At 29.3% G+C, this 22,551-nt stretch overlaps 6 protein-coding genes across 15 annotated transcripts; 3 read left to right on the top strand and 3 right to left on the bottom strand.

Moving 5' to 3' along the window:
• Positions 1-47: 47 nt before the first annotated feature.
• LOC128888704 (palmitoyltransferase ZDHHC2) lies at positions 48-7,515 on the bottom strand. Of its 6 annotated transcripts, none has more exons than XM_054145766.1 (10): positions 6,579-7,513; positions 6,277-6,303; positions 6,108-6,202; positions 5,912-6,032; positions 5,626-5,849; positions 5,416-5,545; positions 5,203-5,329; positions 4,396-4,482; positions 3,137-3,267; positions 48-1,524 (listed from the first exon to the last, which is right to left on the bottom strand). In XM_054145766.1, exons 1-10 carry the CDS (start codon positions 6,724-6,726, stop codon positions 1,514-1,516), a joined length of 1,101 nt encoding a protein of 366 aa, XP_054001741.1. In that variant the 5' UTR covers positions 6,727-7,513; the 3' UTR covers positions 48-1,513. The 6 variants fall into 6 exon arrangements, with proteins under 6 accessions (XP_054001741.1, XP_054001744.1, XP_054001747.1 ...); XM_054145768.1 differs by lacking the exon at positions 48-1,524 and adding an exon at positions 1,531-2,579 and having other exon boundaries at positions 6,579-7,515; XM_054145769.1 differs by lacking the exon at positions 3,137-3,267 and having other exon boundaries at positions 6,579-7,483.
• Positions 7,516-7,823: 308 nt separating this feature from the next.
• LOC128888705 (sphingolipid delta(4)-desaturase DES1) lies at positions 7,824-10,265 on the bottom strand. Its single transcript, XM_054145773.1, has 6 exons — positions 9,976-10,265; positions 9,560-9,736; positions 9,043-9,182; positions 8,769-8,982; positions 8,472-8,683; positions 7,824-8,399 (listed from the first exon to the last, which is right to left on the bottom strand). Exons 1-6 carry the CDS (start codon positions 10,055-10,057, stop codon positions 8,259-8,261), a joined length of 966 nt encoding a protein of 321 aa, XP_054001748.1. The 5' UTR covers positions 10,058-10,265; the 3' UTR covers positions 7,824-8,258.
• A 994-nt stretch (positions 10,266-11,259) lies between these two features.
• Positions 11,260-17,589, top strand: LOC128889084 (tyrosine-protein phosphatase corkscrew). Of its 3 annotated transcripts, none has more exons than XM_054146406.1 (12): positions 11,260-11,538; positions 12,184-12,306; positions 12,412-12,606; positions 12,754-12,916; positions 13,036-13,148; positions 13,235-13,506; positions 13,584-13,663; positions 13,739-13,906; positions 13,964-14,140; positions 14,229-14,448; positions 14,536-14,687; positions 14,771-17,589. In XM_054146406.1, the coding sequence occupies exons 1-12, from the start codon at positions 11,525-11,527 to the stop codon at positions 14,936-14,938; spliced, it is 1,845 nt and encodes a 614-aa protein (XP_054002381.1). In that variant the 5' UTR covers positions 11,260-11,524; the 3' UTR covers positions 14,939-17,589. The 3 variants fall into 3 exon arrangements, with proteins under 3 accessions (XP_054002381.1, XP_054002382.1, XP_054002383.1); XM_054146407.1 differs by having other exon boundaries at positions 11,519-11,657; XM_054146408.1 differs by lacking the exon at positions 11,260-11,538 and adding an exon at positions 11,643-11,662.
• Positions 17,590-17,741: 152 nt separating this feature from the next.
• Positions 17,742-19,337, top strand: LOC128889086 (arginine-hydroxylase NDUFAF5, mitochondrial). Of its 2 annotated transcripts, XM_054146410.1 has the most exons (4): positions 17,742-18,288; positions 18,340-18,662; positions 18,724-18,908; positions 18,973-19,337. In XM_054146410.1, the coding sequence occupies exons 1-4, from the start codon at positions 18,088-18,090 to the stop codon at positions 19,257-19,259; spliced, it is 996 nt and encodes a 331-aa protein (XP_054002385.1). In that variant the 5' UTR covers positions 17,742-18,087; the 3' UTR covers positions 19,260-19,337. The 2 variants fall into 2 exon arrangements, with proteins under 2 accessions (XP_054002385.1, XP_054002384.1); XM_054146409.1 differs by having other exon boundaries at positions 17,743-18,662.
• LOC128889087 (ubiquitin-fold modifier-conjugating enzyme 1) lies at positions 19,300-20,420 on the bottom strand. Its single transcript, XM_054146412.1, has 4 exons — positions 20,075-20,420; positions 19,821-19,952; positions 19,589-19,756; positions 19,300-19,515 (listed from the first exon to the last, which is right to left on the bottom strand). Exons 1-4 carry the CDS (start codon positions 20,195-20,197, stop codon positions 19,438-19,440), a joined length of 501 nt encoding a protein of 166 aa, XP_054002387.1. The 5' UTR covers positions 20,198-20,420; the 3' UTR covers positions 19,300-19,437.
• Positions 20,421-20,849: 429 nt separating this feature from the next.
• LOC128889041 (SAP domain-containing ribonucleoprotein) lies at positions 20,850-22,506 on the top strand. Of its 2 annotated transcripts, none has more exons than XM_054146343.1 (7): positions 20,850-21,045; positions 21,268-21,361; positions 21,449-21,510; positions 21,585-21,818; positions 21,899-22,027; positions 22,107-22,178; positions 22,274-22,506. In XM_054146343.1, the coding sequence occupies exons 1-7, from the start codon at positions 20,995-20,997 to the stop codon at positions 22,373-22,375; spliced, it is 744 nt and encodes a 247-aa protein (XP_054002318.1). In that variant the 5' UTR covers positions 20,850-20,994; the 3' UTR covers positions 22,376-22,506. The 2 variants fall into 2 exon arrangements, with proteins under 2 accessions (XP_054002318.1, XP_054002317.1); XM_054146342.1 differs by having other exon boundaries at positions 20,851-21,045; positions 21,268-21,364.
• The last annotated feature ends 45 nt before the right edge of the window (positions 22,507-22,551 follow it).

Raw genomic sequence — 22,551 nt, 5'->3', positions numbered from 1 at the left:
GCAAAATCAAGCCATAATGAAAATTTCAAACATTAAGAAATATATAATAAAGTGAATAACATTATACTTATACAATTATATAATCATTTATAGTCTACTTATACTTAATAAGTTTATACGCATTGCGCTTTAATTAACCATTAGTTAACATTTATTAGCAATACTTAATAGAAATACATTTCATCTATTCTATATCATGCTGGTTCTATAAGCTTTATGAAAAAAGTGTCTTTATCCTTTTCTTAACAAGAAAAAAATAATAAGCAATGTAAAAGAAGTTAAAACAAAATATTAATACAAAATAAATATCTCTTGAGTATCAGTCATGAAATGTATACCTTGTAATAAATGTTAAAATATACCATCATGATTTTCATTTCCATTAAAATATATAGGTTTATTAACATCCAAGGTTGTTTATCTTATTTAAATAAAGATAATTACAAGTTTTAAGTACAAAATATGCTTTCTAAAAATTTATTAATTAAATTTTTGATTTGTTGTGTTAAAGGATGAATGTAGAAACAGTATATCGAGACTGTACAAATCATAGAATGTATAATCAAATTGTTACTAAAATAATTAGAACAACATATTAGTATCAAATACATAAATATAACTAATATTCTTGTTACGACAATAAATTATTTTCGAAACAGTGAGATTACAATTCGATAGTTATGAACAAATTATTTCAAAAAGTAGTAATTACATTGATGTTTTAGATCTTTAAAATTTACATTTGTGTTTTGGTTTTAATAGAAATAAAATACAGTGATCCACACAGTTGAAAATAATACTTCCAACACTGTGTTACTTCAACAGTTATATTACAATATCAATAATTCCTGTTTTTTTTCTTTTTAGAGCATAATAACTCTATTATTTTCCTTTAATTATTTATTATACATTTCATTAAAGTCATGGCAGTAATTTGTTTTAGTTATAACAATTTACATTTATCATCATATCAGTTTTGATTTTCTACATTTCAATAACAAATTTTTAATACCAACTTGGCATTAGCAAGAAAGGCCATTATGATTGCAATAGTAATTATATATGCTGCCATATATATCATTAACTGCACCATTAACAATGTTATACATATGTATATGAAATGTTAAAAATTTTGTGCAAATTATTTTGCATTCTAATTATTTTAACAATAATTCCTTTAATATATAGAATGTATAGAAGACTATGAAAGTTTCAATGTACAGTAGTGAATGTTGTCTTAATATTAATTCTTTGTATTTGTACGTAAAATTATTACATCGAAGATTGAAATATGGAATAATCTATTGTAAATTTTTTTAGAAAAAAAAAAAAAGACAATTGAATTGTTATAAGACGTCGCAATGCAAAAAGTATATATATAAACTACTAAATTGAATGTTGTGACTCAGCAACAAAGCTATGTCTGTAATAAAGACGAAGAAATTATAACTGCTGCGTCAAACAACTTCAGTTGTATCCACCAATGGTTGGTTAGCATCTGCAGCAGAACTTATCATAGTAGTGCTGTAAAATATTTCAAAATTATTTAATCAAACTTACGATCGTTAATGTGGATGAATTAACAGTGTTTATTATCTAAACATATTTATAATAATTTAGATAATCTTAGATTATCAGGTATTATACAAATACAATATCTGATATACATATAAAAAGCTTTAATCTATGATTTCGTGTTAAGCAATTATGTAATAATAATAAATTTGGAAAAATGGCGCATAATATTACTTTCAGTAATCTACGAAAACATAAAGAACATGCAACAATATAAAACCCAATTTTGCGACATGGATAATTTTGCGATTTTAAAAGTTATATCAAATACTACATTGATGTACATCATCACTACTTGCTAAACAATAATAAATTATTTCTTTTAAAATCATATAAATCGATATCCTATACTCGATTTTATGTTGTAATAATATCTCAGTGCGTTAATGTATGTAATAATTGTGATACATAAATATGCATTAAATCTACATATGATTTATTACTTTTGCATTAAATATTCATAAATTTATCTTACAGAACAGGACATGCTTACCTACAAAAATAATTCCTACATTCAAGCATAGTAATCAGTTTTAGTGAAATAGAAATTAAGGATAAAGTGTTAATTGTATACAAAATAGTTTTTCCATATACTGCAAATACATATAACTTTAACAGTTTATTCTCCTTTTTTTTATTACAACTTTATTTAGTAATAGACAGTGGTATTTCATTTGTATTTCATACATGATATTATATATACATCCTGTACATTGGCAAACACATAAATGCAAACTGTAATAATATTTATGACTCTATAATTTATATTAGCTTTATATGTGTCTTTAGGCATTATTCACGTTTTTATTGTACAAAGCATATGTATGTAATGAATGTTATACAAAATATGCACCCTATTGTAAATAATAATCTTTTTTTAAACACTTAGTTGTATTTTGACTATCATATTAAAACATCGAATTATCTTTTTTATGTAAATTATACTTACATAAATTATTAGTTTACAATAAACTTTCTATTGATCGAATTTTGAAAATCTTATGCTGTCAAAAAAGAAAATTATTATAGCTTGTAACGATTTTATAGATTTATTAGCTAAGTAAACATTGAAAACTACGGTAAATTTATATTATTTAAAATATTAACGATATAGAAATAAAAAATGATAATACTGTCGATATCTGTAAATTTTTACTTTTAACAATATATATGTATTCTTTATCGATATATACCACGATTAAATTAATACAAACAGTACAGAAAAAGAGTTTATATTAAGCACAATTAATTCTCTGAATATTTATACATATAATATTTAAAATACTCTAGAAGATTACACTCTGCTCAATGTGGCAATGATGGTAACTTAATTAATTAATAATGTTAATTAATAATTAACACAAAAATTATGATTACAAGTAAAAATCGATACGAATGTGTAGAATTATTCAAAGAATTGAATATGAATTTTTCACGAATGTAACATAGAGCGTAATTGTGGCTAACATTAGTTTTGTACTAGAAATACTGTAACATGTATTTGGACAATGTATATAGACTAACGCACCACCTCAACATAGGGATTCAGACTACACAATACCTGATTGCGACCTATAGGGAGGTGGAGAGTCAAGCTCGGTCTCATCATCCCACTGTTGGGTAGTATGTCCCAACAGAGTATATGTGTCTTCATTGCACAGCCGTTCAGGAAAGTTTACCCCATCGCCAAAACTGTAACCCACACCCTACCTTCTACTCGATGTAATCCCACTTATACTAAGAAGTAGCGTAACTAATTGTATCTGAAAATTTATCGAAACTACAGAGTACCTCAGACTTGGAATTTAACATTCTATCTCGTTTGCATAATATATTTTTCAAACAAGATTAGACCTTAATTCTTAAATATAAACATTTTTATCCAGGTTGTAACATTGTAAAGTTTACCAAAATTAATATGGAAGTATAGTTACGCCACTTCTAGTAATTTAATTTAAACTACCAATCTGTAAGAACCAGATGCACAATACTTCTCAAAATTGTAAAAAATGTATACCGATAGATGTAATTGATTTGATCAATGCCAATATGATGCATTTACAAAGAAAGACATGCAATCTTAAATATCAATTTAAGATGAAACTAATACCTATTTCTTAAAGTCCATCTCAATTAATGATTATCTGTAGATTAAACGCAATGGTTCAAATTTAATCTTACTGTAAACAGTAATATAAACATTGTCAATTTTAACAGAAAATATAATAAATATCATGTAGAGTTTAAAATTGGAATATAAATAATAATAATTGCAAATTATTATGCATGTAGAAATTACGTTCTATAATGTACCATGACTAGTCTTGACTAGAATTTTAGGATTACTTAACAACACATTTCGATAGTTATAGTACGCAAGTCATAGTTTCGTTAGATCAACGTTACTACAAATAAAGGTATCAATGTTAGTAATAATCCAACAAGCTTTGTTAATATAAAAGCTACCCTTTATGATACAGTCGTGTAGTATAAAACAAATAAAGGCATAATGTAAATAAACAGTCGCATGCATCCAGGAAGCAACATGTATACATCTTCATTACTCTGGAACTCTGTATGAAATAAGGGAGAAATGAAAATTTTTTACCCGAAAGATGATGATATTCTATAAAATAAATATATGATTTTACAAAAAAAATATGAAGAAAATGTTTCATCTTAAAAACTACTTCAAAGGTGATTAGTGTATTACACATTTAAATATGAACTGCCTTTCAATCAATAATATTAATGAGTTCCATAGTAAAGTTTATATGCAGCTATCGTTAAATCGGCACTTTACACTTCTATAATGCTGACCTGTTTCGAGTACTGCCCATGGAGTCGTAAGTATTGGGTGGGCCTTGATGTTGCGCGCGTACTGGATAGGTGACACCATTTCCAAGACTAGAACACATTTAACGCATCCATCGCGATTTAACGGTGATGCAATTACTATCGTGTCGATGTACTTATTCATGAAAGCATATAAGTTAAACTAACGTAATATAACGAATTGAAAACTAAAGAAATAAAGAGAAACTAGTACATACTTTTATGTTAAATACAATGAAAAATTAATTCATATCGCTCTGATTTTTAAGGCAGTTTATATACTATCTTATTCGATACACATAAGGTTTTTCCATTTTTACCATTTTCTTCACTTTTACGTCTTATCCGTGAAATGATATCTTTACGAAATCATACTACCGATCTTGTCGATTTAAAGTGCATACATTAAAAACAAGAATGCAAAACAATAAGTACTATTACAAGTTGAAATATCTTCGTAATATTTTTAAGTGCTGAAAGGTAGTAGTATTTCGATATCTGCTGTATGCAATATCTAACATGTATCAATTCACACTAAGTTCTACACTGTACAGCATACATATACGTGTATTTATATCGATATTAACATGCTTTTTTACGAAGTAAATAAGCATGAATTGTTAGTACTTAAATGATACCAATAGTTTTATATATATATGTATATATATATGTATATATATATATATATTGTGCAAATGGTTCACAGGTTCGTCATAAGAACTTATTATATTATTAAAAAAAAAGATAATATTAAAAAAATATGGAACTTTTATATCATGTTAATGAACCTACCTAGTAAAAGTGGGAAGGAACCATAGTTTAGGATTATCACCAAATACTTCCTGGAAATTATTATATTTTCCAAGACTGAAACCATCTTTATCCTTTCCTGTGCGAAACATGGGTGCTGTGAACGCCTCTACAAATATAATATTTACCGTCAAATATTCTGTAATCGATCCCACGTATTACATAATATTTTGGTGTATAAACATTGATAATTACCTAATGTAGACCTATTATGTAAAACAAGGTAGCAATGATAGAGGAAAAGGGAATTTAAACTAACTGCAAACATTAGTGCCACAAAAAATAAAAACAGTAGATGAAATCTGCCCATTCCATCCAATTCTCCCTATACAGGGAAAATTCGCATTATTTAAAGTACACAATTCGCTAAAGTGAATAATATAACACAAGTAGAATCATACTTACTTTCCAAAAACGTATGAAGTATTGTAAAGATGTAGCAGTAATAAATATACAGTAAAGAAGGGCATATGCCAAAAATAACATGAAGAATTTATAATTGTGAAAGCCAACACAGTTGTTTATCCATGGGCAATGATGATCCATTTTTAAAACACACGTTCTGCACACGTTACAGTGATGTGCTCGATCTGGTTTAATTAACTGACATTTCTCGCAGAAACGTATTACTAGAAAAAGCAATTTATATAAAGTACATACATTATATAAAAAAAATCAACAAACTTTGTACCTCCTTCGATAGTAAGATTTGTGACTGGAAGATCTTGAGCGAATCTTTCTAACATTTGTCTTCGTGCTTCTTCTGTTTCAGCTTGTTGAAATTTTTCCATTTCTACATCTGGTATTCTAAACTATACAAGACATTGTGTTATTAATATATTATTTATGCATCAATATTATAAAGGATTATTAAAATGAAATCTTACCTTGTCTGGTACTTCTATTAAGTCTGTAAATACGGTTTGCCAGTAGGACCACAAAAATAATAGAAATAGGATGTGATAAAAAAACAAGTAAAATGCTATAAACACATAAATATAATATAATTAATGATAAGAATATTATTTAACAATATTTAAAAATATATATGTATACCTTGTTGAACATAATTATCTATTGTATCTGAAATAAAAAAAAAACAAAATTATGAACATACATAGCCAACTATTATAGTACACAATTTTTATGTAATACAAAGTATGATATTGTGCATACAGTATTTTATTCTAAGTTCAACTTGACTACTTGTAAACAAAGAATAAAGTAAAAATTAAAATTTTATTTTAGACCGTTACTTTGGTTATCGAAAGATATAAGAATAATAATTACTATCATCTTCATTATACATACAATACTTAATATGCGTGAAAATTGTCGAATTAATTCGAAATACTTACAAAAACATAATTGCACCACATAAGCGTAATACGACCATACGATAACCGTCAAGATGAAAAGAACTGGTATCCAGTTCACGGTTTTCATAAACCACCAACACGATCCGTTTTGTTTTCCCATTCTATTCACTGTTTTACAGATATGCATTTATGCACGATTACACCGTTCACGTACACGTTATTTTTTCCATGATCAGACAGATACACCATTGCAGACACCTATGCTATGCATAAAGCGTATACATGGCTACACGCAATCAGAGGTTCCCTCGAAACGAGGAACCATTGTACAATAAACAACCGAACGTTATCTTGTTATTATTTTCTTTTTCTCGTTGCATTACAAATGTTGTCTATCCACGAGAAAATGCAAAAAGTAAATTATTTTTTTTCGAACGGAAATGATACTTTATTCTAGATTCCGTTTTCGTGCAACACACACTATTTGAACTGATTACGTATGTAGTATGCACTAGCACATCTTCGATACAATTGTCATATATGTATACAGTTTATAACTGTAACGAACCAGAGTTTTTCCGAAATGTAATTTCATTAATTGTCATTGGAGTGAATTCATTCATTGAATTGATTAACCGCGAAATCGACCGACAAGCGCGAACAATTTTTATTGTCATGTCCGTATCAAGTAAAGCTATCGATAACCATTTTTTATTTCCTGCTATCAGACACGAAAAAACCAAGTTTAAGACCAAGTTTAGATACGAGCAACACGAACTATTTAGCAAATTCTGTTGGAATGCTTACAAATCGTCAAGTTCTACGAATAGATACACACCAAGGAAACGGATGAGTCATTTGATCGCGCACGAAAAATTTATCGTGAGCATTAGAATTATAATAACACGTTTGTTGTTATATTTGTTAAATCCATCCACGAAAGTACTCGACAAAAATGCAGGTGTAGATTCTTCTCTACACATTTTACGATGGGGACCTTAAAATATATGAAATTGATAGGTCAAAAATGCAAAACATAATATTCTTTTTAAAAATCAATAAATTGGGCAGAATGAAATTATGAAAAATGTAAAAAGAATTTAAATGACATTCGTCAAAAGTGAAATATCCAATGCTATCACATATAAATCAACAGTATTTTTACTTTATTCTTTTCAGTACACTTTTAATTGAGATGTTAATATTTAAAATAAAAAATTTATTTCATTACGACTAGATTATAAAATAGCTAGATATCATAGTAATATCTTTGATTACTTATAGTTATAGTTAGCTACATAGTTTCCTTTATTCATAACTTATTTACAGGCATCATAAAATAGAAAAGTTTTTGGTAGTTTAGCATCTTCCACTCGTACTTTGACTATTTTAGCAATATAACAGGTACAATGCAATTTTATAAATTTTTCATTTGGAAGTACATTATTGTAAAAATTACTCTATTCAGACGTAATACAGAAATACAAAAAAGAAATACATTAATACTTCGATAGCGTTTGCATTTATAATTTCTTAAATAAGTTGTATCTGGTCAGTATGAGGCTATGTCTATTAGACAATAAACATGGTTTTCCAATTGATAACGAATATAGTGCAATAAATGAGTACTAATACTCAATATCTTATACATGCAAATAATTTTAAGTTTCAGATACTAATTGTTAAATTATTTATATAAAATATGAAATTTTCTAAGTTTTATGAACATAGTCCTTTACGTTTTCTTTTCATTCTTGCATATGGACCTATTTCAGGATCCATAACAAAATCGTATAAAACAGAGGTCCAAGAATTATGCTGCGGTAAATTATCGTAAAATTCGGAGGCTATTCGTTTTACCTGCAAGAAGTATACGAATATTAATAATTTTAATTTTTTTGTGTAATAACCAAACCTTTTTAAAATACTTGCCTCTGGTAATCTTGAACCAGGAACAGCAGGGAAATCATGATGTTCATTATGATATCCAACATTAAATGTAATCCAATTTAATGGACCATAATAACTGTATGTTTCAAAACCTTTTTTATACATGTAATGTTCTGATATAAAGTGACCAGCTACAGGATGTAAACCCATTGCCATTACTGATCCAAAAAGTAAATAGACTAAGACTTTTCCACCTATAAAAGCAGTATTGTATATTATTTTTATATAACTTAAAACTGAAATAAACAGAGTGACAATTCTGTTTGTTAAAGGACTTACCAAAAAAATACCATAACAATCCATCAAACGTGAGTTGTATCACTAAATTTATAAATTCTATTAATGTAGGTGATAGCGGATAAACGAAAAAAGGTCTAAACGCGTAAAAAAATGGTTGTAGACATATCCAACAAAACTTTCCAAATGTTGTGCAGAATAATTTAGCTTCCAATAGTGTTGGTAAATCAGTATCTAGTACTTCATCTCCTTGATACTGTAAATTATATTCTAAAATAATTATTAGCTCATTTAATGCAATTTTATTTGTACTTACACGATGATGTAGAAGGTGATATTTTTTAAAACTACAAGATACTGGTATACCTATGGGCAAATTGGCAAAATAGCCAAATAATCTATTGGCCAGAGGTCTGGCATGTCCAAAAGCAAGATTATGTGCTATTTCATGTATTGCTGGAATATAATATTAACATATTTAATTATACTATACTATTATATTATAGAAAAATATACAAATGAATCATACATGTATAAAAATAAAATCATTCAATAAACTTATAGTACAATATTATATAATCTTTTAGAAACAATTAAATTTACTTTAAAAATGTTGTATCTTTTAGATAAGAGAGAAATTGAAGATTGCACTTGAAATAATGTTGTCATCAGTAAATATTGCTACATGCTGATAACCACCTGTTCTTTGTATAACAGACTTTCATGGAAATATTTGTAGTAGTTTGATGTTTAAAATTTTTTTGAAGTAGTTTCGTGTGTTTACTGATAACATATTATAAGTTTAAGATGACTCACACAGAACTCATACATACCTAACATAAGAGAATGATTAATTACTCCTCCAAAACAATATGCTAGAAGGAACACCATTGGATAGTTTAAATCTTTTACAAAATATATGGATATTAATTGAATTAGAACCATTCCTGTGACTGTCCATTTGAACATTGGATCATATCCAAATAGTTTCTTTATTTGCGGATATTTCTCTGAAATAGAAGCATATTTATTGCAACATTACTAATGTTAACATTTTAAGTATATTCATACGAATTTGTGCGTACGTGACATTCCTATACTTGGACGATGACCGGTAACATCGAGTTTGCTACGTTATTTTACTTACAATTGATGAATAACAATTTAACATCGCTAACGCAACGATGGCAAATCAAATGAATTTTAATGAATGAAAAATGTACTCTTTTTATACATTTTATATTCCTACCTAAAATTATTGTACGCCGTGTTGCATGTGGTTCTTCCGTATACACCCATTCAAAATCGGTTCTCGAAACGTGTTGACCCATCTTCGTTTGGAAATATACTTATCAAACGCTTATATTCCGATTAATTCGCGATCAACCGACATAAGAAAATTACATTTATACGAACAAATACGCAAAACTTGAATACATGTCTGTCATACCCGGTACAGCTGTCAATCGGTAACAATCAACATTCAAACGCAGATTAAACGCCTGACTTATCACAGCCGGGTTCGTTAATGCATAGTATCCATAATATACTTATACATAGATATCGCTACAGTGCACTATGGTATAGATCATATACAGGGTGTCCCAAAAATGTTCTAACACCTTGAAAAGGTGGTAGCGAAGACTACGCGCTAGGTGGCCGCGCTCATACGCTCCCGCGAGCGCTCCACCGGCATCCTCGCGCTCTGATTGGTCAGTGTTTTCCGTTAATATCTCCTCAATGAAGCCTCGGACAACATTTTCGCTAAGGAAAAAGTTGTTTCAAATCACCTTCCGAACCACCCATTTCAAGGTGTTACTACATTTTTGGAACACCCTGTATATCATATAGATACTGCGATATGGAGGGTAGGATGAGAAGTCACTAGCTGTGTCGCCAATCGTCTTTGTTGGTGCCAAATATAGTAACCTTCACTCAGAAACGGAAATTTTCTTTTATTGTTCTTTTTATAAAGACACAGTATAATCGTTATACATAAACAGTAACTATATATAATAATTTATGTTTAACTTGTAATGTTAATAAAAGGAAATATATATAGTTTAGTTGTCTAGTAATAGTGGCGCCATCGGTGGCAAAATGCCCAAGTTTGTAGTGAAAGTAGTTCCCAATTATTTTGTAAGATGACGCCACCGATGCCATTAATCAATTAATGACTAATTAACTTATTAATTCATTAACATTGATTTACAATGTCTCTTTAGGGTTTCGTGGTTATTTAGACCTCTCGTACCTATCTCCATCTTAACTGACCTCTAGTGCAAACCACTGGTGATCATGATTTTCATCTAAATAATTGTTCGAATAAAAATGTACCCCCTTCCTTAATGTCCTTATCTGCTTCTGCTTTAAGTCTATCGAACCCGGTTAATCTTAAAGGATTGTAATATTTGAAAAATATCTGTAATTGTTAGAGAACTTGCGAGAATCGAATGTTATCAGTAGTCCTCTGGTGGAGGAATCGGAAGCCGCCGCCATAATTATGCGTTACGTGACGATATCACGTAACTAAATAGATCCAATGTTATGGAACCGGCATTATGTTTCGATGGTTTGTCCACTTGAAAAAGTATCTACTCTAAAGAATGAAGATCTATGCCAGAATCTTTTAGTGCTTTCGTTTTTTTTGTTTTTGTACAAAGTGAATATGTCAAAGACCGTGGTGGTGTGTAGTTAGTGTTAAGCTGAAAGCAATTACAATTGCGAATTATAAGTGCGAGTCTCGATGAATCGTTATGAATTATTAATAACCAAGTGGTTATAGTTCGAATCACGACATGGCATCCCGCAGGTGAGGCACGTTTTTGTACTTGCATAAAAAATATTTAATTATCATAATCCACGGACGTTCGCTGAATAAACCTACTTATTTATCAATGTTAGCTGTGGATTAGTCAAACACATTCGGAGGTAAGGTATGCGTACTTAAGTCGTTTAACACCATTGAATTTTTCATGTCCAAAAATGAATAAAATAAACCCAATTTTTCTAGACATCTGTCATTGATATTTTCAGACGCATATTTACTTTCTATTCAGCCGTTTTCGTATATTTCGATACTTTAAAATGACATTTTTTTTATTATTTACGTACTATTTTCAATAATATTATAGTTATCCTGTATTTTGTTAGACAGAATTTAAAATTCTCTGGATTGAGATTATATTTCATACTTATTGATTGTGAATGCTGTAAATTAACTAGGATTAGCCATTAATTAAATATCCAATTAATGCATTTTGTATCTCTCCTGTTGTACCTATAATATTTGATTTAATATATTGATTTTTGACATTTATAGGCACAAAATAATAATATGTTTATAAAACATTGTATGTATTATATAAACTGTATACAACTACTTGAAATAATATTTGTCTATGTGCACAAGTACTATGGAATTATATTCCTAACAATAATGTTATATTTATTACAGATGGTTTCATCCCAATATATCGGGCTTAGAAGCAGAGCATTTATTAATGGAACGAGGTTATGATAGTTCATTTTTGGCACGTCCAAGTTCATCTAATCCTGGTGATTTTACATTATCTGTTAGGTAAGCACATAATAGAGCATACAAATTATCTCTTATAACTATATCATCAATGATAATTGTAATGTGCCATACCTGTATAATATTGAATATTTATTTTATTTGTAGACGAAACGGCGAAGTAACTCATATTAAAATACAAAATACAGGAGACTTCTATGATCTTTACGGCGGTGAAAAATTTGCAACTCTCTCTGAACTTGTACAATTTTATATGGAAAACGGAGGACAGTTGCGTGAAAAAAATGGAGAAATTATCGAGTTGAAATATCCGTTAAATTGTGCAGATCCAACAACTGAAAGGTATTCATTTATTCTAAGGAAAATACACGGGTATTATTTTTTAATAAATATAAGTTTTGTTATGCATTGGTACTCTTTTTCTTGTTACTGTTATTTCAAATGCACGCATATAGCATGGTATGTGTTAATAGTAAAATATGGGTAAAGGTGGTTCCATGGCCATTTATCAGCTAAAGAAGCAGAACGTTTAATGCTGGAGCGGGGTAAAAATGGATCATTTCTGGTTCGTGAATCTCAAAGTAAACCTGGTGACTTTGTATTATCCGTGCGTACAGATGATCGTGTTACACATGTTATAATACGATCTCAGGTTAATTATATTTTCTATTTTATACCATATGTATTATCTTCATTATGTATTTATTAATTTATCTTAAAGTACGATTAGAAGTTTGACATCCTTTTACCAAAAAATAATGAATATTGTAGGATAATAAATACGACGTCGGCGGAGGTGATAAATTCGACAGTCTGAGCGACTTGATAGAACATTATAAACGTAATCCAATGGTTGAAACAAGCGGAAGTGTTGTCCATTTAAGGTAAGAAACAAAAAATTGTTAAGTTACATGTACATGTAATAACACATATATTCTTTCCTATAACTTGTTTATCTATTACTTTCCAGGCAACCTTTCAATGCTACTCGTATAAATGCTAGTGGCATTAAAAGTAGAGTGAGACAATTACATAAAGAAAACGGTTGCACGAATGGATGGTTATGTTGGAATGGAGCTACAAGTAGTAATGAAGTAGGAGCTGGACGCGGTAAAGGAAAAGCAGGCTTCTGGGAAGAATTCGAGTCGTTGCAACAGTTGGAATGTCGTCATTTATTTTCAAGAAAGGAAGGTTTACGTCCTGAGAATCGTGCAAAGAATCGATATAAAAATATTTTACCATGTAAGATTTTTCGATTTCGTTATCGAATTTTATTATACCTATGCATAAGACTTAATTCTTAATTTATTATTCTGTAGTTGATCACACAAGAGTGCGGTTGAAAGACGTTGATTCAAGTATTCCTGGAGCTGACTATATTAACGCTAATTACATTAGGGTAAATCTAATGTGACGATTCAATATTTACTTTGGACGTGTACGTTCAAATCAGTTCATATATAATTATTTGTAGAATGAAGAAGGAGATGGTCAAACCGGTGGTGATGGTGGATTATTTACCAAGTGTTACATAGCAACGCAAGGTTGCCTTCCAAAAACAGTACCAGATTTTTGGCATATGGTATATCAAGAAAATACAAGAGTAATAGTTATGACTACTAAAGAAATGGAGAGGGGAAAGGTGTGTATTTAAAAATACACGTACACAGCGAATTCTAAAAGTATATGTGCATTGTAGAATAAGTGCGCTCGCTATTGGCCAGAAGAGGGTGAAGTTGCGGAATATGGTAGCGAGTGGAAAGTACGCGCCTTGTCTCGTACTTCAACTGCAGATTATACATTACGAGAATTTTTATTACATGGAAACAAACCATGTTTCGCAGAGTCCAGAAGGATTTTTCACTATCATTTTCAAGTACCTTATCAGTATTGTTTTTAATAGCTCCTTATTTTATTTTGGAGAATAAAATTAATTATATTAATTAACTGTATTAACATTCTAGGCATGGCCTGATCATGGTGTTCCATCAGATCCTGGATGCGTGTTAAATTTCCTTCACGATGTTAACGCAAGGCAAGAATCAATTGCTGGTTCTCTTACTTCGGGTGGTCAAAATGTATCGAGTATGATAGGACCAATTCTTGTACATTGTAGTGCTGGAATTGGTAGGACTGGAACATTTATTGTTATCGATATGATTCTTGATCAAATCAAGCGGCATGGTAATTTTAATCAATTACATTTTTAATATCGTATGACGATATGCGTTGTGCATTTTTCATAACGTTTTGCGTATATTTCATTTGCAGGTCTGGACTGTGAAATTGATATTCAGAGAACAATTCAAAGAGTACGCTCGCAAAGATCGGGAATGGTTCAAACTGAAGCACAATATAAATTTGTTTATCTTGCTGTGTTACACTACATCGAAACAGTATCGCAGCGAATGCAAGCAGAACAGGTAGCCACACGAAAATAATTTTCACGTACGCTCCTGTAACCTTTATTCGTACGATTATTTTTTATTTATTGTTATCTTTACAGAAATCTCTTCATTTAGGTAGAGAATATACTAATATTCGCTACAAAAGCGAATCAAATGCTACTACAAATATGGGCGATATACCGGTTTCTACATGTACTACAACACCTCTTCCAACATCAGCACATTTTACATTACCCACTCCTATTAATAGTCTGAGGCCAAAGTAATTATCATTAACATCATCTCTGATCAAGATTTTTCAAAAGCAATGAAGAGGCTTCGTTACTCTTGTCACATGTGGTTTTAAACATTGATATTCTGTAACGTGCTCTGTTTGTAAAAATTTAATTTTCGTTTCATTGAATTGTTTCTAGTAGTTCTCAAAGTATATATAATTGCAATGTATTTATACACAGTGCATGGTCTCAATTTTGAAACTATGAATATACGTACCGATTGCATATGCATATACACGTAAAAGATTACGATTCTACCATTTCACGATCGAATTTTAGAAATTGTATTATGGGAAAATGGAGAATATTTTTATTGCAATTTAATCTTGGAATTAATACAAAATTTTAGTAATAGTTATATCAAATATAATAGGGATATGTAATTGCTTTCATATCATTATTTCGCTATCTTTTGAAGCTGTTTGAAATTTTGGAATATACGAGCTTCTTGAAAAATGCGACGAAACAATTCCAAATATTCGAAGTTAGACAAGCTCGAATGTATACCAGGAAATTCTGTTTCTTTCAAATGTCTCTCGATTTCTTTCTGATCGTCTATATTTAGTCGCAGTATTTTAGGCTTTTTTGCAAAACACGTTTCTTTCGTCTACTTAAAAACTTGGCTTATGTCGATCGTACACAAGAGTCTCAGAAAATTGAAAAGTTTTCGAAGAAGTCTCAGTTTGCATTCGGGTCTTGCTTCGTCCGTATTACGAAACAATATTTCCCGTTTCTTTTTTTTTATTCTTCATCAAATATTGATTTGATAACAGATTTATCTCAATAGCTATCATTTTTCATGTTTATTTGTAAGGAATATTAGGAACACTTCTTTATTACGGTAAATATAAAGATTTTCTTGGATATACGACGAATTTCCACAATTTTCATAGGTTTCAGGTGTAATATTATATATTGTGCCTCAAAACATATTAGATATTTGCTTTTATTGTGATTATATAACTGTACAAATTTGTCTAGTAATATTTAGGACTGATTTTTATATAGAATTTTTTTAAAAAAATATTTTTTCAAGAATGCGAAACATTTATTATTTGTAAATTTTAATACATTACAGGCAGGACACACAAAGATGATATACGTACAATTTTACACGGTTTTAAGTATATATAAACGACTTTTGTATTGCAACTTGTTATTTTTAATAATTGTACTTAATTAAAGCATTATTCGTATTGAAATTCCTTCGATAGGTTGTAAAAAATATTGTATACTGAATAATGTAACTAAAAAGAACAGTCAATTTTTGATTGAAATCTATGCACTTTAATAGATACCTATAATCAAGCTTTATAGTTTCTCGATGTTCTCAATTGTTTTCGTACAAATTATTTAATGACTTCAATTCTATATTCTAAATATTTTCGTTATATTCACCTGTAAAGTTAAGTAAGCTTATGTAGAAATGAAAATTTTTGCTATTACAGATTTTCTATAATGCTTGTACTTTGTACGTAACTTTAAAAATTTGTATACAAATACATTTTACCACGTTCACAATTACTCAGTTAAGTAACCGTTTGTCACAGACCACGTCACATTTGTACTAGTAAATCGTACTAAATAGACTAACTAAATATTTCGAATAATGTATGAGAGTGAGCTATAGATTATACTTCATTTATTTATACGAATATAAATAGATAATACATATTGCATTATATTACTCTTTTAATAATATTTTATCTATACATTTTTCAAGTACATACATATGTAATCAATGATGGTATTAGAACTTTATTTACGAAGTATACATCTGAGTGGGTCCTGCCTTGCAAATTAAATCGTAAATTTGATATTTTTAAAGTTATTTTATTACATTATTTTGAAACCAAACAACAATTGCTTTATTAAATGTGTAGTATATATTTAGAATTGTTAAAGTTAATCCGAAAATTATATCGATTTTTTTTTACGTAATGTTATAAATTTTTGACAATTGTTTACATACTACTTATTTGTTCGGTAAGAAAATAAATTGTTTAATCGATTACGTCACAATTTCAAATTTTTAAATTTATTTATATCTTTATAATAAATAGCGCGATTTATTCTTATCGATGTAGTAAGTGTGTAGTATATTAGTATACATGTTCTTAAACACGAGAAACAAAAATATTGCATTTATTATCAGTTTTCATCTGATTTAATGTACTGTAATTTGTTCTTTGCGAAATGTAACATGCTATTATTTGGTATTATTATATTTCGTTATTTTCAAAGGCGTATGTGATAATAATTGTGGCATTAAAAATTTTGTTATAAAATTCTATATCTGAATCGACGTAATATAATATTCACATTACATTCTTAAGATTCTGATTTTTATGCACATCTCGAATAATATATCGCATTAAATATTAGAGATTTGTATGTTCGATAATAGACAATTTATGAATTTTTCCTGGTAATAATAAACATACATGCATATAAGACGAAACAGTAAAATAACTTATTTGCCTCGAATGATGTTCAACTCTTGTAAGGCAAATAATCATTTGTATGCAGAATAGTTATCTATCAAACATGTTTTGTTACAATTTAAAGATTCTGTATAATACTAATTATAGTGTTAAATACTTCATTATAAAAACAGTATAATAAAATGTTATTAGGAAGAAGCGATGTTTTACGTTTTATTTAACATATTACGAAATATTGTATATGCTCTTACTACAAAGTAGAATTTGGAACTTCTAATAAAATTGTTTTTCACTACCTTTTTTTACAAATCGTTAATAAAATTACAAAGGAATAATAAATACTACTTTTCCTGTAATACAACATTTCTCTTTATTTTCGTACTAAAGTATTTTATACAATTTTAAAATACAATATTATCGATGAAATATCCTAAATTCATTTCAATCAAAATGTATCTAATTAAGATGTAATCTATAATATCTTATTTAGTTTTAATACATCAAATTTTGATAATCAAAGTTGTATCAGACTAGGTTATGTCGTTCAAGCTTTGTACGCTGTGGAACCAATAAATTAGAAAGAAGAAAATTTTGCCAAAAAATGCATGTTTATAAAGAATTCTGAAAATACATAGCGCAAATATCGTTATTAATGTTGAGTTACATAATCGTTCCAAGCAAAATACATAAAAAAATATGTTACACTTCCAACGAACGTTGAACCTAAACATTCGAAATCGAATTAACAATGTTTGCAACATTGTCAACAGTGCGGCAAATTTTTCGCTTCCACAAGACAGTGTAATGTACGTTTTTGATAGAAATGCGAAATTGCTTCAAAGAGAACGTGCTGCACAAGCGTCTGATGTAAAGCTGTATGATTATATCAAAGATGAAGTAGGTTACAGATTATCGGATAGAATATTTGATATAAAAAAAAAATTCAAGAAAGTGCTCAATTTAGGATGTGGTCGTGGTCATGTGTCAAAACATATATTGCCAGAATATGTGGAAGAGTTAATCCTGACTGACACATGCTCTAGTTTTTTAGAATATGCTGAAACCATTGAAGGAATCAAAGTAACTAAAACTGTTATGGATGAAGAAAATTTTTCATTCAAACCGAATAGTTTAGATTTAGTGATCAGTTCTTTAAGTCTTCATTGGGTGAATGATTTACCAAGTTGTTTTAAAAATATTAACAATAGCTTAAAGAATGATGGAGTTTTCATGGCTGCTATATTTGGTGGAGATACGCTTTATGAATTAAGGTAATTTAAATAATAAAATTAGACATAATCATTGAATTCAATAGTTACTTTCCTTTGTTAGAAGTTCCTTACAATTAGCAGAATTGGAGAGAGATGGTGGACTTTCAGCACATATTTCACCATTTGCAGAAATTAGAGATGTAGGAGGATTATTAACACGGGCTAACTTTACAATGTTAACAATAGATACAGACGAAATGGTTGTTGGTTATCCAAGTATGTTTGAGTTAATGTGGGATTTAAAAGGTAATAATTAAAATTCCTGTAGAATAAAAATTTTGTAAACTATCTCTAATATGCATCTTTATAGGGATGGCTGAAAATAATGCAGTAAAAAGTCGAAAGTTACATTTAAATAAAGATACTGCACTTGCAGCTGCTGCAATATATAAAGAGCTCTATGGGAAAATGAAAGAAGACGGTACCCCATTCGTGCCTGCTACATTTCAAATAATTTATTTATTAGGTTGGAAGCCAGATCCCTCCCAACCAAAACCTTTAGAAAGAGGTAGTGGAGAAATATCACTCAAAGATTTACACAAATTAGATGAAATAATAAAAGAAAGTAAAAATACCAAACTAGACGAAGATAAATAATTATTGTAATTAATATGTAAAGGATTGTAAATATTTCTACTAAGATTAAAATATAATATATTTAATGTATAAACCTTATTTAATATGTTATAGTAAATTAACAAACAAGTCAATCTCGATTTACAATTGAAAGAATATTTATATTATACAATATATTCTTATGGTATTGTGATATATGTTACTTAATTTCATCTTTGTGTACTATAGCACCCCTTTCTATAAGATCAGGAACCTCAACTGCCAACCATGGTCCAAGCTGACATATACATAATAGATATGTAAAGATCATATAAATAGTGATGAAAAAATTGATTAACTAAGAAACTTACTCCAAGTGCCATAGCATGAGCAATCCCAAACTTTGGCACATTACGTGCCCATAAAGGTTTAAAATGATCTGTAAGACAAATCTTTCCACCTCTATACATTTTTGCAGTTTTACCATCCAATTCTGGTAATGCTATTTCAGGAGCTGTTGTAGGATATGTAACAGGTACCTAAACATATCAGACAAATGTACAAAAAAATTTATAACTTTCCAATAACAAAGAAGATACTTACATCAAATTCAATTTCAAATTCATATTTGAGCAAGTTGTGTATATACCAACATTTACCAAACCATCTTGTACCCTCTTTATTTGATTCCAAACGAAACCAATCATTGTCTGATTTTTTGTTATTTGTGACATACTGAAAAGTATGCTACAATTACTTCAACTGAGCATTAATGTAATAACTTAAATAGCGATATTTTATGATTTTTATAGAATTGTTAGCCATATGGAAAGCAATACTATCCAAATATGATGTACTTTGATTAAAGCTTGATATTCTTCCTTCAATCTTTGCACCCATAATTCTTTGTCTCTGGGACCTGCTTTTGTTTGTAACAACGGAATGCTACTTAATGTTTTCTTCGTTGATTCGTCTACCATTATTAACTATTAGATACCTGTCAGTGAGTGTTTATATACTTGCTTGAATGGTTGAAACTATACTGTGACTTTTAGATAAATGTAGAGGGCCTCCATTGTACTATCGCCAGGGAGACAAAAAACACGAGTAAACAAAACCACGTGACTCAAAGAAAATCAAAATAGATTAGATTTAATAGATTTTATGCATAACAAGTTACTATTTATGTGTGACAATTGTAATTCTACAATGAAAATGTCAATAAAAGGAAATATATATATAGTTCAGTAACTTAATACGAGTGGCGCCATCGGTGGCAAAACGCCCAAGTTTGTTATGAAACTAGTTTCCACTCCTGCTGCTAGATGGCACCACTAATTAAAAGTAGAATAATTATTGTTAAATTAAAGAACTATTCATACAGATGATACATATGATATATTAGTGAATATATTGTTGTTTCTAAAACACAGAATCCTATTAATTATGCATTTACGACAAATAAAACAATTTATTAAAAGTATCGGTGGCGCTATCTTATAGACATAGCAGGAACTATTTTCACTACAAACTTGGGCATTTTACCACGGATAGCGCCACTGTTTTATGGTAATATTTTCGCTTCACAGGCCTACGACCAGAGTACGCTGAAGTCGTAGTTGCGAAAGTAAGCGATATTGAATTCATGAACATTCTATGTTGTATAGTTTGGTTTAATTTACTCTCTGCTTTGTAGAGTATTTTGCGAAAAAATTGTGACATGTTAATCGTGAACCGAAAAGACTTATCTGTTGAAATAGAGTAATACAGATGCATTATGGCTGACTCATCTTATGAAAAAGGACTCACGGAACTTTCGAAAATGAAGGTAGCCTTTGTACATTCTTCATGTATGATTTTATAGCCGGGAAGTTAACCTTAAAATTAAAAGATAATACTTTCCTCTTTACGATACAGAATGATTTCATTTGCGTTAATTTTCTTGTTATGCATGCAACTGTTCGTAGACAATGTCGCGTGCTTTTCATTTGTTGCTTTCAACAGAAAATGTATATTATTTTAAACAATCTACATGAATGTTATTCAATAGGTTGCAGACTTGAAAATTGAATTAAAACAAAGGGGACTTCCTACCACTGGTAATAAAAATGAGCTGGTCGAGAGGCTTCAATTAGCAATTCATGGTGGTATATGTTTTTAATTGAATTTCAATATACATATTTTTATTTGTAAAAATTAAATATTGATAGAACAATGTTTTTCATTGTTAGATTCGGCACTATCTTTGGACGAAACAGCAGAAGAGATTTTAGATGAAGATGCCGTCCTTGGTGTAAGTTGACGATGAACTATTTATTTGACTTGGCTATAATAATATAAACTCAATGAACACTTCTCTTTATATAGGATGAAGAAATAGAAGAGTTATCAAGTAAACCAGATTCACAAGAATCAAATGAAAAAAGGAAATTATCTACAGAGAGTAATATGAGTGCAAAAAAAATAGTTCTAAATCGTAAACCAGTCATTGAAGAAGTTAAGAATGATTTAATAGAAAAAACAGAGATTGATACAAAAACAATCGATGCTGCACCACAGGAAAAAAAGATTATTAAATTATCAGAGCTTGGTGTCAAAGAGGTAAGAACTCTTCCTCTATTTCGTGTTACATGAATTGAAAATTAAGAGATTAACGCAGTTTGTGTTATTTATTTAAATAGAGATTAGAAATGAGGGCCAAGAAATTTGGATTGCCATTATCAGAGGCTGCCAGAAAGGAAGTCAGATCTGCAAGATTCAGTATTAATAATCAAAATAATAAGTCAGCTGCTTCTGTAAAAACACCTGTGGTATATATTCTTGCTTTAATATAATTAAAATATCGTGTGTGAACTTTAGATGTGCTTAATTTATTATGTACATTTACAGCACACAACATACGATGTTTTAAAGAAACGGGCAGAAAGGTTCGGCACATCAGTTTCTAATTTAATGGAGAAGGTAATCAAGCAAAGAAAATAAAAAATTTATAACGTGAAATTATATTTAAACGTATATGCGTAACATATAACTCTTGTAATCGTACTTGATTTCAGGCCGAATTGGAAGCTAGAATAGAAAAGAGAAAAGCCAGATTTGGTGAAGTGAAACCCTCCAATGAAAAAGTATTTCATAATAAAGTTAAGATTGTTAAATGATATTCAGTGTTATATACCAAAACAGCAACCTAGATTGCAAAGCTTATTCTAAGTTTTCTTATTTTCATTACAATCATTGTATACATAATAAAAGATCATCGTATTTGTTATAAAATACTTTGCACAATAGATCTAAGAGATTTTTCTTTCGATATAACATTATGCTGAATGTCTGT

This window comes from Hylaeus anthracinus, unplaced genomic scaffold (genome assembly GCF_026225885.1).
Source record: "Hylaeus anthracinus isolate JK02 unplaced genomic scaffold, UHH_iyHylAnth1.0_haploid 11994, whole genome shotgun sequence".
NCBI classification, from domain to species: domain Eukaryota; kingdom Metazoa; phylum Arthropoda; class Insecta; order Hymenoptera; family Colletidae; genus Hylaeus; species Hylaeus anthracinus.
The sequence above is the reverse complement of the archived record's forward strand: the minus strand, read 5'-3'. Positions and strand labels throughout refer to the sequence as shown.

Bases quoted from the DNA above. Each gene is read 5' to 3' on its own strand.
- LOC128888704 (XM_054145766.1), bottom strand. From the start codon at position 6,726: ATGCATATCTGTAAAACAGTGAATAGAATGGGAAAACAAAACGGATCG. The intron at 5,850-5,911 runs GTACAAAGTTTG...TGCTTTTTCTAG, and splicing joins AAATCTTACTATCGAAGGAG to TAATACGTTTCTGCGAGAAA. The intron at 5,546-5,625 runs GTAAGTATGATT...TTCCCTGTATAG, and splicing joins ACTTCATACGTTTTTGGAAA to GGAGAATTGGATGGAATGGG.
- LOC128888705 (XM_054145773.1), bottom strand. From the start codon at position 10,057: ATGGGTCAACACGTTTCGAGAACCGATTTTGAATGGGTGTATACGGAA. The intron at 8,983-9,042 runs GTAAGTACAAAT...TATAATTTACAG, and splicing joins ATCACCTTCTACATCATCGT to TATCAAGGAGATGAAGTACT. The intron at 8,684-8,768 runs GTAAGTCCTTTA...CTGCTTTTATAG, and splicing joins ATTGTTATGGTATTTTTTTG to GTGGAAAAGTCTTAGTCTAT.
- LOC128889084 (XM_054146406.1), top strand. The intron at 12,307-12,411 runs GTAAGCACATAA...TTTTATTTGTAG, and splicing joins GATTTTACATTATCTGTTAG to ACGAAACGGCGAAGTAACTC. The intron at 14,688-14,770 runs GTAGCCACACGA...TTATCTTTACAG, and splicing joins AGCGAATGCAAGCAGAACAG to AAATCTCTTCATTTAGGTAG.
- LOC128889086 (XM_054146409.1), top strand. From the start codon at position 18,088: ATGTTACACTTCCAACGAACGTTGAACCTAAACATTCGAAATCGAATT. The intron at 18,663-18,723 runs GTAATTTAAATA...TTCCTTTGTTAG, and splicing joins GATACGCTTTATGAATTAAG to AAGTTCCTTACAATTAGCAG. The intron at 18,909-18,972 runs GTAATAATTAAA...GCATCTTTATAG, and splicing joins GTTAATGTGGGATTTAAAAG to GGATGGCTGAAAATAATGCA.
- LOC128889087 (XM_054146412.1), bottom strand. From the start codon at position 20,197: ATGGTAGACGAATCAACGAAGAAAACATTAAGTAGCATTCCGTTGTTA. The intron at 19,757-19,820 runs GTAAGTATCTTC...TGATATGTTTAG, and splicing joins AATTTGAAATTGAATTTGAT to GTACCTGTTACATATCCTAC. The intron at 19,516-19,588 runs GTAAGTTTCTTA...TGTATATGTCAG, and splicing joins CTCATGCTATGGCACTTGGA to CTTGGACCATGGTTGGCAGT.
- LOC128889041 (XM_054146342.1), top strand. From the start codon at position 20,995: ATGGCTGACTCATCTTATGAAAAAGGACTCACGGAACTTTCGAAAATG. The intron at 21,365-21,448 runs GTATATGTTTTT...TTTCATTGTTAG, and splicing joins TCAATTAGCAATTCATGGTG to ATTCGGCACTATCTTTGGAC. The intron at 22,028-22,106 runs GTATATATTCTT...GTACATTTACAG, and splicing joins CTTCTGTAAAAACACCTGTG to CACACAACATACGATGTTTT.